This window comes from Limulus polyphemus, unplaced genomic scaffold (genome assembly GCF_000517525.1).
Source record: "Limulus polyphemus unplaced genomic scaffold, Limulus_polyphemus-2.1.2 Scaffold735, whole genome shotgun sequence".
Classification (NCBI taxonomy): domain Eukaryota; kingdom Metazoa; phylum Arthropoda; class Merostomata; order Xiphosura; family Limulidae; genus Limulus; species Limulus polyphemus.
In genome coordinates, this window is record NW_013666345.1 from 417,868 (window position 1) to 431,715 (window position 13,848).

The window sequence follows — 13,848 nt, forward strand, 5'->3', positions numbered from 1 at the left end:
AACTGTAAACCAGTAACACTATAAACAAACAAAAAAAAGTCATGATTTGAAGAAAGTAGTCCAGCGCCATAGGCTTTTATCTCTCCTTCTTGCTTACACAGTCCGAACTCAACTGTAAACCAGTAACACTATAAACAAACAAAAAAAAGTCATGATTTGAAGAAAGTAGTCCAGCGCCATAGGCTTTTATCTCTCCTTCTTGTTTACACAGTCCGAACTCAACTGTAAACCAGTAACACTATAAACCAAAAGTCATGATTTAAGTAGTAAAAAAAAGTATATATACAGAGCTTAATTTAAGATAATTACAGAGATCATGAGGGCTTCTAGTATAATACTTTGTAGTGTCGTTGGTGTGATGTAAGGCATTGCCAAAACGTTCTAGAAATTGTCACATCGCAACACACACAACTACTTTGTTTGTTTGTAATTAAGCACGAAGCTACACAATGGGCTATCTGTGCTCTGCCCACCACGGGCATCGAAACCTGGATTCCAGCGTTGTAAGTCCACAGACATGCGCTGTGCCACCGAGGGCCACACAACTACGGTAATGGAATACTGTTGATAGGAAGCAACATATTACCAAACTGTTCTGTATATTTAGACTCATGAAACATATTTGTTATTAAAAGCAGTGAATTAATATTGTAAATACTAGAAGAAACGATGCCCTACGGAGGCTCTTTGTGATAGTAATTATTAGTAGTATTCATTCAAAACAAATTTAGAAAAAAGTGAATATTTTCTAAAAAAATGATATCTTTTGTGTATGTATTGCACGGGAAAAGTGTTCGGATTGTTCTGATGTAAACTGTAATATTTTTATATATCAAAAGTGGTACCCTTACTGGAAAAAATAACAGTTTTTTAAAGAATCCCATTTTTAGTACTATATTTACAAATTACACCAATAAAGATATAATCAAACCCTTACGTACAGTCCTAGTGAAAGTCGTGTTCTTGTTGTGAGGACAATACTTTCATTTAAAATTGTGTTCTCTGATAAAGAAATGGTTAAAATCATAAATAATATTCAACGTTAAACTGGGACACAATTAAAAACATTTTATTTAGGCCTATCTATGGCCTTCAGAAAGTTGACGACTCTACATGTTTCGACGTTACAACGTCATCCTCATGATTTTAACTTTATACACAAGTGCCAAAATACTATAATTAAATATATGGTTGTTGCACATACGTAGTTATATTTCTAATTGACTGAATTTTCAATACCCAAATGTGAATTTTTTTATGGATTTTTGTTTGTGGTACCATTCAATAGATGACGCCACATTGTATATATTATTTCGGTCACATACATAGATACATATATATAGTGAGATAAAGTGATCACGAAAGAGGTACTCATCTTTATAAACACCAAACTTGCTAGATCTCAGTCTATGTGATTTTATTGTGGGGAAGGAGGGAGACTAAAAGCCAGTATTACACACACACACACAACAGGAAGAAATCGTTGGCATAATCCTGAGCCCCTCTGCGCAAACTCTGAGTGCCTCTTACATGACTACTATTTATTAATTATACCGTACAGTAAATGACCACGCTCATAAAATTAAACTTCTGTGAAAGAGTACACTAAAAACAGTATATAATTACAAAATACGGAATTTACCGTGGCTAATTTATCTATATAGTCGAGAGTACACTAAAAACAGTATATAATTATAAAATACAGAATTTACCGTGGCTAGTTTCTCTATATAGTGTATATAATTATAAAATACAGAACTTACCGTGGCTAGTTTCTCTATATAGTCGTCTGGAGCTCCAAGAGAAGCCAAACCAATTTCCTGGGAAAATCTAGCAAAACTCGGATTGGCAAACAGCGGTGCATGTCCCAGAAGTTCATGGCAAACGTCACTACCAAGAAAACAGGAACGTCAGTTTCAATTCGTGTTTGCAAAGTCGTTTATCATTCTTCACTGTTTTGAATGAAATATAAAATATAATTCAATTTTTGGTACAATACATAAAATAGATACTCAAACAAAGACAAAAAAGATGTTAAAAAGACTGGAAGATTTCAATGTGTTAGATCAGAGAAGAGAATCGTCAGAAATGTTACCCACTTCTCACAAGTATTTTGTCTGTCCGTTGAATAACTCAAGTGAAAGCAAGTGTAGAAAAAAATTGAGAAAATCGTGAATAAACGAATCAAACATGCAAGCGGACTTGTATGGCCAAATAAATCGAATTTTTGTTATCTTCAATTCATATTCGAATATAAAAGTGATCTAGAACATAAGTCGATCATTTATAAAAAATGTGCTTATTATTATTATTTTACAAATGAGAAACAATCTGTGTCATTAATGTAGCTCACTGGGATGATCATAGCTAATACTGTTCGAAGGGTTACCAAGAGGTGAAGAAAATCGAAGTGTTAGCTTTAGGTAGAAACCAAAAGAGCCTGAAATCTCTCTCTTTCAAAATAAAAGAATGTGATAGTGTATGAATATATATATGTCAACCATGAAATGGGAGGGGATTATTTATATAGATCAAATGCTGATCTCAAAGCGTGACATTATCTACAGTGTTGAAAAGATTTAACACTCCAATCGGTTAGTGTATGTTATAATCTATTTCGCTATTTTTATTTGCAGAGAAAAAAAAGAAGGTGGTTTTTTGACTGTTCAACGTTTTTTTTTCAGCCATTTTTAAGTTAGTAATGTCATGTTACTCACAATAATTTCCATAAATTCTATTAATGAATTTTGATATAATAAACATGGGGAGCAACCAAAAAGATTAAATAACAGAAAAACGTTATTTATGTTCTAATCTTTATCGTGGAATATTCAACATATTGTGAGCAAAAATAAATAAATAAATAAAGAGAGAGAGAGAGAGAGAATATGTCAATACTAACGGTTCAGGTGTGTACAGAGGCTTGGAAGAGTGTCTTATGTACTGAGTTGAGTGAAACACTCGGAAGGCTAAGCCCGCCAGGAAGTCCCGAGAACTCAGAAGACCAGCCACAGGTCGTAGTGTGAATCCGGTGCAGTCTGTAAAGCACAGAGAGCATAACTGTATAGTGTAGAGTATTTCTGTTTACTGAACAAACAGAATATCAGGGTTTTGATGTTGAGTCCTTGAGCAGGAAATCATTCTACATACACACACTCACATACATCTATATATATTTAACATACACACACTCACATACATTAATATATCTTTAACATACACACTCACATACATCTATATATCTTTAACACACACACTCACATACATCTATGTATCTTTAACACACTCGCATACATCTATATATCTTTAACACACTCACATACATCTATATATCTTTAACATACACACACTCACATACATCTATATATCTTTAACACACTCACACTCACATACATCTATATATCTTTAACACACTCACACTCACATACATCTATATATTTTAACACACTCACATACATCTATATATCTTTAACATACACACTCACATACATCTATATATCTTTAACATACACACTCACATACATCTATATATCTTTAACACACTCACATACATCTATATATATATTTAACACACACTCACATACATCTATATATGTTCAACACACACACTCACATACATCTATATATCTTTAACACACTCACACTCATATACATCTATATATCTTTAACATACACACTCACATACAGCTATATATCTTTAACACACACACTCACATACATCTATATATCTTTAACACGCACAAAATATATCGCTATGCAAATACACATATAAGTAAATAAAAACACTAAATGAATAATAATAATAAAAAACAGCCTGAAAAATAAAACTGGGTTATTGAAATTGGTGGCAAATTTAGTTAGTTTCAGAATAAAGCTATACAATGGACTATCTGCACTGTGTCCACAGCAAGGAACGATCCTGAAGCTTAGCGCTGAGCCACTTGGAAACAATGCCAAAAGAGGAAAGATACATTATTCGTTGTGTTTTTCTTTTTTATTTTAATAATCTGTAAAGAGTTATTCTAAAGTTTTTTTATTTGGTTTTTCATTTTCGTGAGCTAAATGTAAAGTTTAACAGTTTCTTGGAACGGTTTGTTATTCAATTTAAGAAATGTTAAGCTCTATTTTATCACGAAAAGTGCCAGAGATAAATTGGTAAAGACAAACTGACATTAACTATCCTTGCAACCAGTATCATCAAATATAGCTCATTAAAGTCTGACATAATAGTAACGTCACAACCATAGTGTTGGTTAGTCGGTTTAATTATTTTCGTGCAAAGCTACTCGAGAGTAATCTGCGCTAGCTGTATCAAATTTTGAAAATATAGACTACAGGGAATGCAGCTAGTTAACACTATCATCTTTGAAAGGGCGAGCATATTCGGTGACGGGTTTCGAACACTCGAACAGCAGGTTGCGAGTCGAGTGTAATTGGAAATATTTGGGATAACTTTATGAGAGACCCACTACGTTGTTATATATGGCTATTAACATTATTTTTATTTATCGGCAAAACAAAAGTGAAGTAAGGAAGACTAAATATCAACAGAAACCATTACATTTTACAAAGATCTAATACAGGGCACTTAATTTTTTTGAACTTTACAACTGACTGAATTCTTTTGATTTTTATCATTATTATTTTGGAAATAGTCAGATATTTTACTCGTGCAAGGGGGAGAAGGGGTGGATAGGTAATAATAAAACTAAAACTCATGTGCAATTATATAATGTATCTGAGTCGCCCTTATTAGAACTAGCACTCCGTTGCGGGATTCAAAGGCCCCACGCGTGATTCACGGAGGGCCTACTGTACCAGTTAAGTTCCTCCAGCATCCCAATTTACTACTATTAGCTATTTCAAGGAATTCATACCCGAAAACAAATCCTTTTAGGACATCACCCGTAGTATCTGAGGACGTGTGCTACATTGGGACTCGCTGGCTTATGAGTGTGGTGGGAGGGGTGTATGAGCACAGTTTCATACATGATGCCCCTGGAATCCTGAGGGTATCCAAGAATACAAAATGCGACGCCAAAATTAGTTCTAGCGACTATGAAGCATAATACTAGACCTCCATCACACTTCCCGAGTCATCCCGTTTCCGCCTGCCATGTTTGTTCCAGCTAGCTATAAGACTGTGGGAGAAGTTTGTGGACAAACAAACACATTCCCAAACACACAGCGTGTATTAATGTAGGATATATTAACTTATGAAAACAAGTAGTCACATGTTAGAATATCTTAGTGGTTCGGATGAGAGGATTACAATAAGGATTGTTCTTCTGTCTTAGAGCAAATCACCTTGGGTTATTTGCTCTGCCCTCCTCGGAGAATCGAACCCCGGATTCTAGCATCGTAAGTCCGTAAACATACCGATGTCTCAGCGAAGGACTACAATAAGGAAGGGTTTGTTTGTTTGTAGTTAAGCACAAAGCTACACAGTGGGCTACCGGTTTCTAGCGTTGTAAGTCCGCTAACATACCGCTGTGCCACTGGGGGCTATAACGAAATGAAAAATATCCTATAAACAAAACTAACAAACAAGAATATAAATCGAAAGACAAAAAAATAAAGTTTAAAACATGCTGAACCAATTTAAACGATAAAGTTATTATTATTAGATATGTTTTGTATATTCAGGATATTTGAATTTAAAACAAATAACAAGTTATTGTTTTTTTTTCTTCTTAAAACAAGATAAATATCCACGTGGTTGCGACAACTTGTGTGTTTAACTAATATGTTTGTTGTTAAGCCCAAATCTACACAATGGACTTTCTGTTCTCTGCCCACCGCTGGTATCGAAACCGATTTTTAATATTACGAGCCCCCAGACTTGCTGCTTAGCCCCCGGGGAGATTGTAACTAACCCTCATTGTTCGTACGATAATATCTTATGTAATATTCCTACAACGGCAATCTTTCTCGTATAACCTATGAATAATGAAATAATGATAAAAGTTGTATACCAATGATCGTTTGTTTATTTGTTTCGGATATTCACGTAAAGCCACAGTTATAGCCGGCTCTAATTTTGAACTGGTAGATTAGAAGGAACGCGACTAGTCAATAACACCACCATCATCTCTTGAACTGCTCTTACCGAATAGTGGGATTTGACCATCACCCTTATAACTCAACCACGGAACCCAAGTGTGAAGCAATATTTTTCTTCTTTATTTTCTGCAGTAACGGGAGTCAAACCATTGACCGTCGGATCCACTGTCCGGTACATTAAATATTAGGACATGTTCGGTCTATGAACTTTTATCTTATGAGTACATTGGTGACTTTCATCACACAAGAGAAGTAATTAATTATAATTCATGCGTATATTTGAAGATTAGTTTAGGAGTCCATTTAAAAAATAATATTTTAGTTATACACGGATATAAAAACAATTAACGGATTGTTTTCCTTTGTTCTTGGTGAAAAAGGTGGCAGACGATAATGGATTGATTTTATAGAAATTAAATCAAAGTCATACCTCTTTATATATGTACAAAAAATAAAATAATAAAAATAAATAATTAACAGAATAATTTGGCAATTCTATAAACTTTAGAAATATAAAAAACTTTCTAAATATATTTATAGTAACATGTCAACAATACTACACGAGTCTTAGCAAATGGTCAATACGGCCTTTCACCAATTACCAAGGCTCATCACGTCAGCTGGAATATGACAAACATTTTAGTGTTGGAGGTGCTATTTAAATCGTGAATTTATGAAAAAAAAACTGTTATGATGTGAACTAGATTAAATAAGTTATAATTACAATCAATAATTTGATTTCAGTCATTTGCAAATCAGAATTAAGGGTAAGGATTAATAACACATTATTATTTATTTATTTTTCACGTTGATTATTTATTTTTCTATATCGACATTTAGGCTCAGTCGCATAACGTAATTTTACCTTTTAAAAAATTGGATACATCTTCCAGTTGTGGAATGTTATCTTCATGGTAACCGCAGTTCTCTACCATCAAAGGAAATATATGGTTGTGTTCTCGGCAGGCATGACTTGGGTAAAGTTTAGTCAAATGACGAAATACAGTGCCCCTAGTAATAATAAAAAGAATTATGGTCTTAGCTTTCTTAAAATAATACTCATTGTAATATATATATATATATATGTGTGTGTGTGTGTGTAAATTTGACGTTATTAAAAACATGATAACCCTGAAGAAAAGTTTGAAAAATCTAACTAAAATATTGAAAAAATATATTTGAATAAAGATATCTATTTTTGATAAAATACTGGCTAAGTTTTTTAAACCAAAGACTTGGTAAACAATAACGCTGAAAAAAAAAAGAGTTAAAACCTGTAGCACTGTTGAGAATTTTGAAATTCTGAAATAAGCTAGCTATGAATAGAAATTTTAACAAAATATTTAAAAATATATTTGAATAAAGATATCTATTTTTGATTAAATATTGGTTAATTTTTTTTAAAACAAAGACTTGGTAAACAATAACGCTGACGATAATTCTAAAAAAAAAAAAAGAGTTAAACCTGTAGCACTGTTGATAGCTTTGAAATAATCTAGCTATGAATAGAAATTTTAACAGTTAACAAAGCACAATAGTAGAGCTTGAGTTTACAAATGCAGGAATGTTGAATCACTGTAATCTTGATAAGAAAATAAAATAACAAACATTGAATACTAAAAAGGGCCTTAATTAATTACATCTTGGAGTTCGGGCGTTTTCAATGATATACAATAATATATTTCTTATTAAAAGGGGCGTTTAAATGAGTTTATTTCTGATATCTTTATATATATATGAGTTATTTTGTAAGCAAAAAAATTACTTGACTGTTGGATAAACGGATTATGTTTAACTTAAGGAAACAGTGTGTGTAATAGAAGACTTCTTGCATGTGAAATGACAGTAACGTTAGTATGTAATATAAGGATAAAAGAAATTCCACAGTTTCGTTATGTCAGGTAATACATACTTCTTTAACCCTAGAATTAGCCATGGAACTCCATTGTCTTTTTAAACTCATTTTCCTAAGTTATATATGTTCCAAACTGATTGCGGATTAATAATTTTATTGGTTACAGAGCTCCTACACGCAAATACCATTAATATTGCAGTTGTCCCCACTGATTATTTCTGGGGTCTCCTGTATACCCTACGTAGACAATTAATAATTTTCATCCTTGTTTTTTCTCTCAGTAGTTTATACGAAAAAAAAACAAAATCATTCAATATTTGGACCCCACCGGTAGTGAACGGTATAAAATCAAGTTTACATGTTCTGCTCTTGACCATCTACTGGTCAAACAACTCACCATGTTTTAATCTCTTCCTCAGAATACTGAACCCGAGGGATAGGTTGACCGCTGTACAGAAGAGAAAGTCACATAATATATATATATACATATATGTTCATTTATTAATACTAATTGTGAGAAAAATTAACCGCATATTTTGCCGTGTAATCTTAGATAATAATACTGAAATTTCAAAGTAAGTTCAAAAGATCTAATATGCAAAAATGAATGCAGAAGTCTAAGTTTGAAATGCATAGACATAAAAAACAGACACTGATTTAGAATGTGGACTCGTAGGTCTATTTCAAGAAAGAAAACTTAATTGTTTGATAAAATGTATCTGATTTTCAAAATCAATATATATTTGAATGAAGTAATACAGTAGCTTGCAAGTAAGAATTTCTGAAATAAAAATTACTGAATTATTCTTGCTTTTATGTACTTACTGTCGATAATGATAGGCGATGTCAGCGAAGTATTTCCTTCTCTTTCTGTATTCAGGATCCGTAAATCCCTAGAATTATAATACATTCCCACAAAATGTTAAATCCTACCTATAAACATATACACACGTGTGAATAAAAGCTAATTAACATCAGAAGTGTAGAATAACGTGTGTTTAGAAACCTGAATTGAGAACTATAAGTTTTAAAACATTTTACTGACACACTGTCTATATTTAAACAACGCAAAAACACTTTATTGTAATCATTACTCGAGAATAACAAATGGCTTGAGTTAGTTGCGTCTTTCACAAGGAATATAAAAATTTTAATTTTATAATACATATAGACCTATATATGTGTATAGGAGTCCTTGCTCTATCTTAGCTTGGGACACCACGAGAGATTAATCCGGTCCTGTTTTTTTTTTATAACCAATATATTTTTTTTAAATATGTCATATGCTAAACAACCATAGATTAGTATAATTATTTCAGACTGTTTGACTTATTTACAATGAATCAATACTTATTAAAAATATGAAACAAGACGTATTTACCACCAAGTGACGAATCTTTCGTCCTCATTTGACTTTATTTAACCGCGAAAACCCTCTAAAGAATAATTAAACTAAGACTTTTTCACCAACTGCTATAACCTTCAGCGGACTTATTTGCCGTTATTTTGTGTACTCAAAATAAGATAAATCAATAGAGCTTATTATTATTATACATGAAATGTCAGTGTTTGATGTTAAAGAATATATGTATGTGTGCGTTTAGCTAGTAGTAAAAGCTTACTGGGTGATCAGCGTCCAATTCTGATCCATAAGAAAGAATTTGATTAGCAAAACGATCAAGTTCCTTGATTTTTCCAGGAAACCAGGGCACTGTATCTGTTGAGTGAAACAATTAAAAGAACAATTTACAATGAGTTGCTGAATATTAATTTTTTTTAACCGTAAGATTAAACATTTTACGAATAGCTCTACAGTTTAGCATCTTCCGAGGATAATTATTTTGTAAAATTCCTTTCTTTCTCAGTGAGAACTTTACAATTACAATTTATCACTCTGATAAAAATGTTTATAATTTCTTTCCACACACACACAATTTACTAGTGAAAAAAATAAATATATTTAAACAGTTAAATTTTGCCTTAACTAAAAGATATGCTCATTCTCAACTTAACTAAGAATTAGTTCTTTAACCTATCAAAATATTCCCAAAAAATAGTTAGCATATCAACTTGAGATTAACATCAACTTAATTATCAACTTCATTTTATTATTCTATTTTTTTTTCACTAACATTTATTTGAAGTTTTATGCTTTTTTTTTCTGCAATACCGCCTCGCTTTCAGTCGGTTTGGAGTAAAATAAGGGTTAAGATAGTAGTCTTACCAGCATTGTCCATATGGTCTCGTGATATGACCTGCATGTAGGTTGTCGTTTTATGTAAGATATCCAACGCTTTTCCAAGGCCCTTTGAGGTTGTATCACATTCGACAATAAACTCATAGTGGTTGGGCGAGCGTTTGGACGAACGTGATTCAATGTGATTAAGATTCACATTATTGTCCTTTCGAATAGAAAAAAAAAAATTAAAAACGTTTTAACTTCTTTTTCCCCAATTTATAAGTAACTGTTAAAACCTTTTTGTAATTCTTTGGGAAGATGTCTGTTGCTTCACTTAAGTCATTCAAGAAATGAATTAGCAAACAATTTAACTTAAACAGAAACGTAAATGTGTGAGAAGACTGATTGCTCGAATAAAATATACAATATTCTCAATCATCGAAATCATATAGAATCTCAAATTGTTTTTCCAGCAGCACTGTGCTAACTAACGTACCTTAAAAATCTTCAAAGCCGTTGCTAAGGCGCCAACTTCCTCAATAAGAGAGAAGATAATGCACGTGCTATGTGTCATGTCACCTCCTTCCTTGATGTAACTTCCGCCTCTTCCAAGTTTCGGCTGGGGGACGGAAACAATAAACATAAGGTGAGGGCTGAAATCTTAAAGCATTTTTACAGACACAAAAACTTCCTCGAGTATTATAACAGAGATACACGTATATCATACGTGTCAAGTTTTATTGACAACAAACAGTGTATAATTTTTGGAAGAAGAACACAAAGGGTATCGGATCCTTGTTGACGGGGGGGGGGGAGAAAAAGGGGAATTTAAGCTTTGAAATGTAACAATTTAATGATATTGAGACTATTATTTGGCATGGAGGTGGGAAGTTGAGGGGTTTGTTTGTTTGTTTGTCTTTAGAGCAAAGCCACATTGGGCTATTTGCTATATGATCAACGCGGAAAATCGAACTGCGTATTTTAGCGTTGTAAGCCCGTAATTAGGTGTAAGAAAGGAATATAGTTGACTACACCAGTCAAACATCAATTCACAATACAGCTGAGGAAATCTTAAAATCAATTATAGTGTTTTCTCTTAGGGATAAAAAAATTCAAAACAAGTTACGGTTCTCAAATCCAGCAGAAATTAAGCTTTGATCAGAAGCACTTTGAATGACTTTGCCAAAATACTTGTAAGTTTCAAAAACCCAGTGGCACAGCGATATGTCTACGGACTTACAACACTAGAAACCGGGTTTCGATACCCGTAGTGGTCAGAGCACGGATAGCCCATTGCGTATTTTTGTGCTTAACCTCAAATATGCAATTAAAATTGCGTTTGGATTTATACTTGCCTCCCAGTTTTTGTACTTCCGCATACGAATTATATATATAACGAATTTCTACAAAACTAAAAGTTATTAAAGTGTTTACTCCCTATAACATAAATCTCTAGTTTATAAAGTTTGGTTTGAATTTCGCGCAAAGCTACACGAGAGCTATCTGCGCTAGCCGTCCCTAATTTAGCAGTGAAAGACTAAAGGGAAGGCAGCTAATCATCACCGCCAACTCTTGGGTGTATTATTTTACCAACGAATAGTGGGATTGACAATCACATCATAACGCTCTCACGGCTGAAAGTTTTGGGTGAAGGGGATTAGAACCCGCGAGTCTCAGATTGAGAGTCGAGCGCCTTAACCACCAGACCTTAAAAAATCTTTTTCTAATCAGCCTAATATAATTATTTTGAATAATCTTAGCCAAATGTTGCAATAGAGGGCGCTGTTAGTCGTCACAGATCGAGAAATGTGTTTTTTGTTATGCACAAAGCTACACAATGGGCTATCTGTGCTCTGCCCACAACGGGTGTCGAAACTGGAGGGCGATCGAGAAACATTTACACTTATTAAAATGTATTGGAAACCAAACAAGGTTTTCTTTTGAACGACTTGTTCAATCAGTCTAGTTTGAGTAACTGATAAAAACAACAAAGGTTACATAAAAATGGAAGATGTTGATAAATATACCATTTATGAAATAGTTTTATCTGTAACTTCCTGTACATTTGTCCAAACAAGTTTATAATAAGAAAAATACTGGGAATAATAAACTCTAATTTTAAGAAGTTAATTTAATTGAGATTGATAGAAATATCACGTGGTCAAAAAATATGAAATTATTAGATCAACAATGCAAGGGTATTTGTGAGCAGAATATCTAAACGATAAAAATATATTTAAAAAATTAAATACTGATGCCCAAGCAAAGTGATTTGTTTTATTTTCAAATGTCGAATAGCTATCAACCTTTTAAGATTTTATCACCAAACAACGAGCTACTTGCAAAACCATGCGCATTCCAGTTACAAGTAATAAAAATCAAGTGCCGTTAAGCATGACCATAAAAGTACAGAATCGAGGTGGAGCTGATGAACGCTCCACGTGTCAAGGCTCACTCATTAAGTTGTTTGGATTTTATTAGCGCAATGCTACGGGATGGACTTTCTGCGTTCTGTCCACTCCATGGAATCGAACCCCGAACTTCAGCATTGCAAATCCTGAAACTTATCGCTGATCCATCAGGGTACCACTACTAAAGTAAATTATGTTTAACGTATTACAAATACAATTTTACAAAATATTATTTTTCTTCACCTTGCAGTGCGCCCAAACAGGATAAATTTTGCATCCTCATAACGTTGTTCAATTCAGTTCAGATTTATTGTGCCAGACCAACTGCACAAGTTAGTTATATACGAAAAAAATAAATAATAAAAATACAGACAAATACGAAAAAGATTGTCTAACAAATTAATTAAAAATTAAATATCAAGTTATCCAACATTTGTTTATTTGTTTGTAATTAAGCACAATGCTTCACAATGGGCTATTTGTGCTCTGCCCACCACGGGTATCGAAACCAGGATTCTGGCGTTGTAAGTCCGCAGACATAACGCTGTGCCACTGGGGGGCGTTATCCAACATAATTATAATATAAACGTTGCAAACAAATTCATATTGCGTGTTGTATGGAACAATTTAATGACACTTAAGTTAAAAGTAATAAAATGTGAAATATATTTATACTAAAAATTAAATCGTCTTCCTTCTTTCTAGCAAATGATGACTGCGACTGATAAAATATGAACATACTCATAATAAAAAAATGCCCCAATATCTCTGAAGTAAGACTAGAACCATTTTTTGTCTCCGATATAGCTTTTTTTAGAATCCGTAGTACCAATACAATTCCAAGCAAAAAATCCGTATTCAAGTTTGCTTCAAACAAGTGATTTCAACAACAACAACAGCAACAAAAAAATAGATTTATTAAAACACTTTAGTAACCCAATACAATGTTTAAGGTTCTTATGGAAGCATCACCTACACTAGAAATATGCAAATGAAAATTTAGTTTCTAATCAAATATTACGCAAACGTTTTTAATATAATGGAAGATCTAAACAAAACATAATTACTTACTAGTTGGAGTACCCGTTCCCTGAATGGAAGTTATGAAAATTCATGATTAATGAAAAGTTATCTTAAGACATGAAATGTTGCTTCCCTTATATGTAATTGTAAAAAATGACAAAAAAAAAACAAAAAAAAACTGGAAAACACAAAATGTGAAACCGCAACTTTGCATTTATCTCCTATAGACCCAATGAACCTTCATACCAAATTTGGTGAAAGTCCATCTAAAGAGAGCGAAGTAGTGGTAAAAACCGAAACTTTGCATTTATCTCCCC

General features: G+C 32.9%; 1 protein-coding gene across 4 annotated transcripts in view; it reads right to left on the reverse strand.

Moving 5' to 3' along the window:
* LOC106460249 (protein henna-like) overlaps nt 1-13,848 on the reverse strand; it is a 29,719-nt gene that overhangs the window by 5,181 nt on the left and 10,690 nt on the right. For 3 of the 4 annotated variants that reach the window (XM_013919935.2, XM_022386922.1, XM_022386921.1), the window contains exons 2-9: nt 10,594-10,716; nt 10,143-10,320; nt 9,541-9,635; nt 8,744-8,811; nt 8,316-8,366; nt 6,929-7,074; nt 2,903-3,038; nt 1,764-1,890 (exon numbers count right to left, since the gene is read on the reverse strand). In XM_013919935.2, coding sequence (XP_013775389.2) covers nt 1,764-1,890; nt 2,903-3,038; nt 6,929-7,074; nt 8,316-8,366; nt 8,744-8,811; nt 9,541-9,635; nt 10,143-10,320; nt 10,594-10,716 — 924 coding nt within the window. Of the gene's footprint in view, nt 1-10; nt 129-1,763; nt 1,891-2,902; nt 3,039-6,928; nt 7,075-8,315; nt 8,367-8,743; nt 8,812-9,540; nt 9,636-10,142; nt 10,321-10,593; nt 10,717-13,848 lie in introns of all 4 variants that reach the window. The other variant, XM_022386923.1, reaches the window with a different exon arrangement.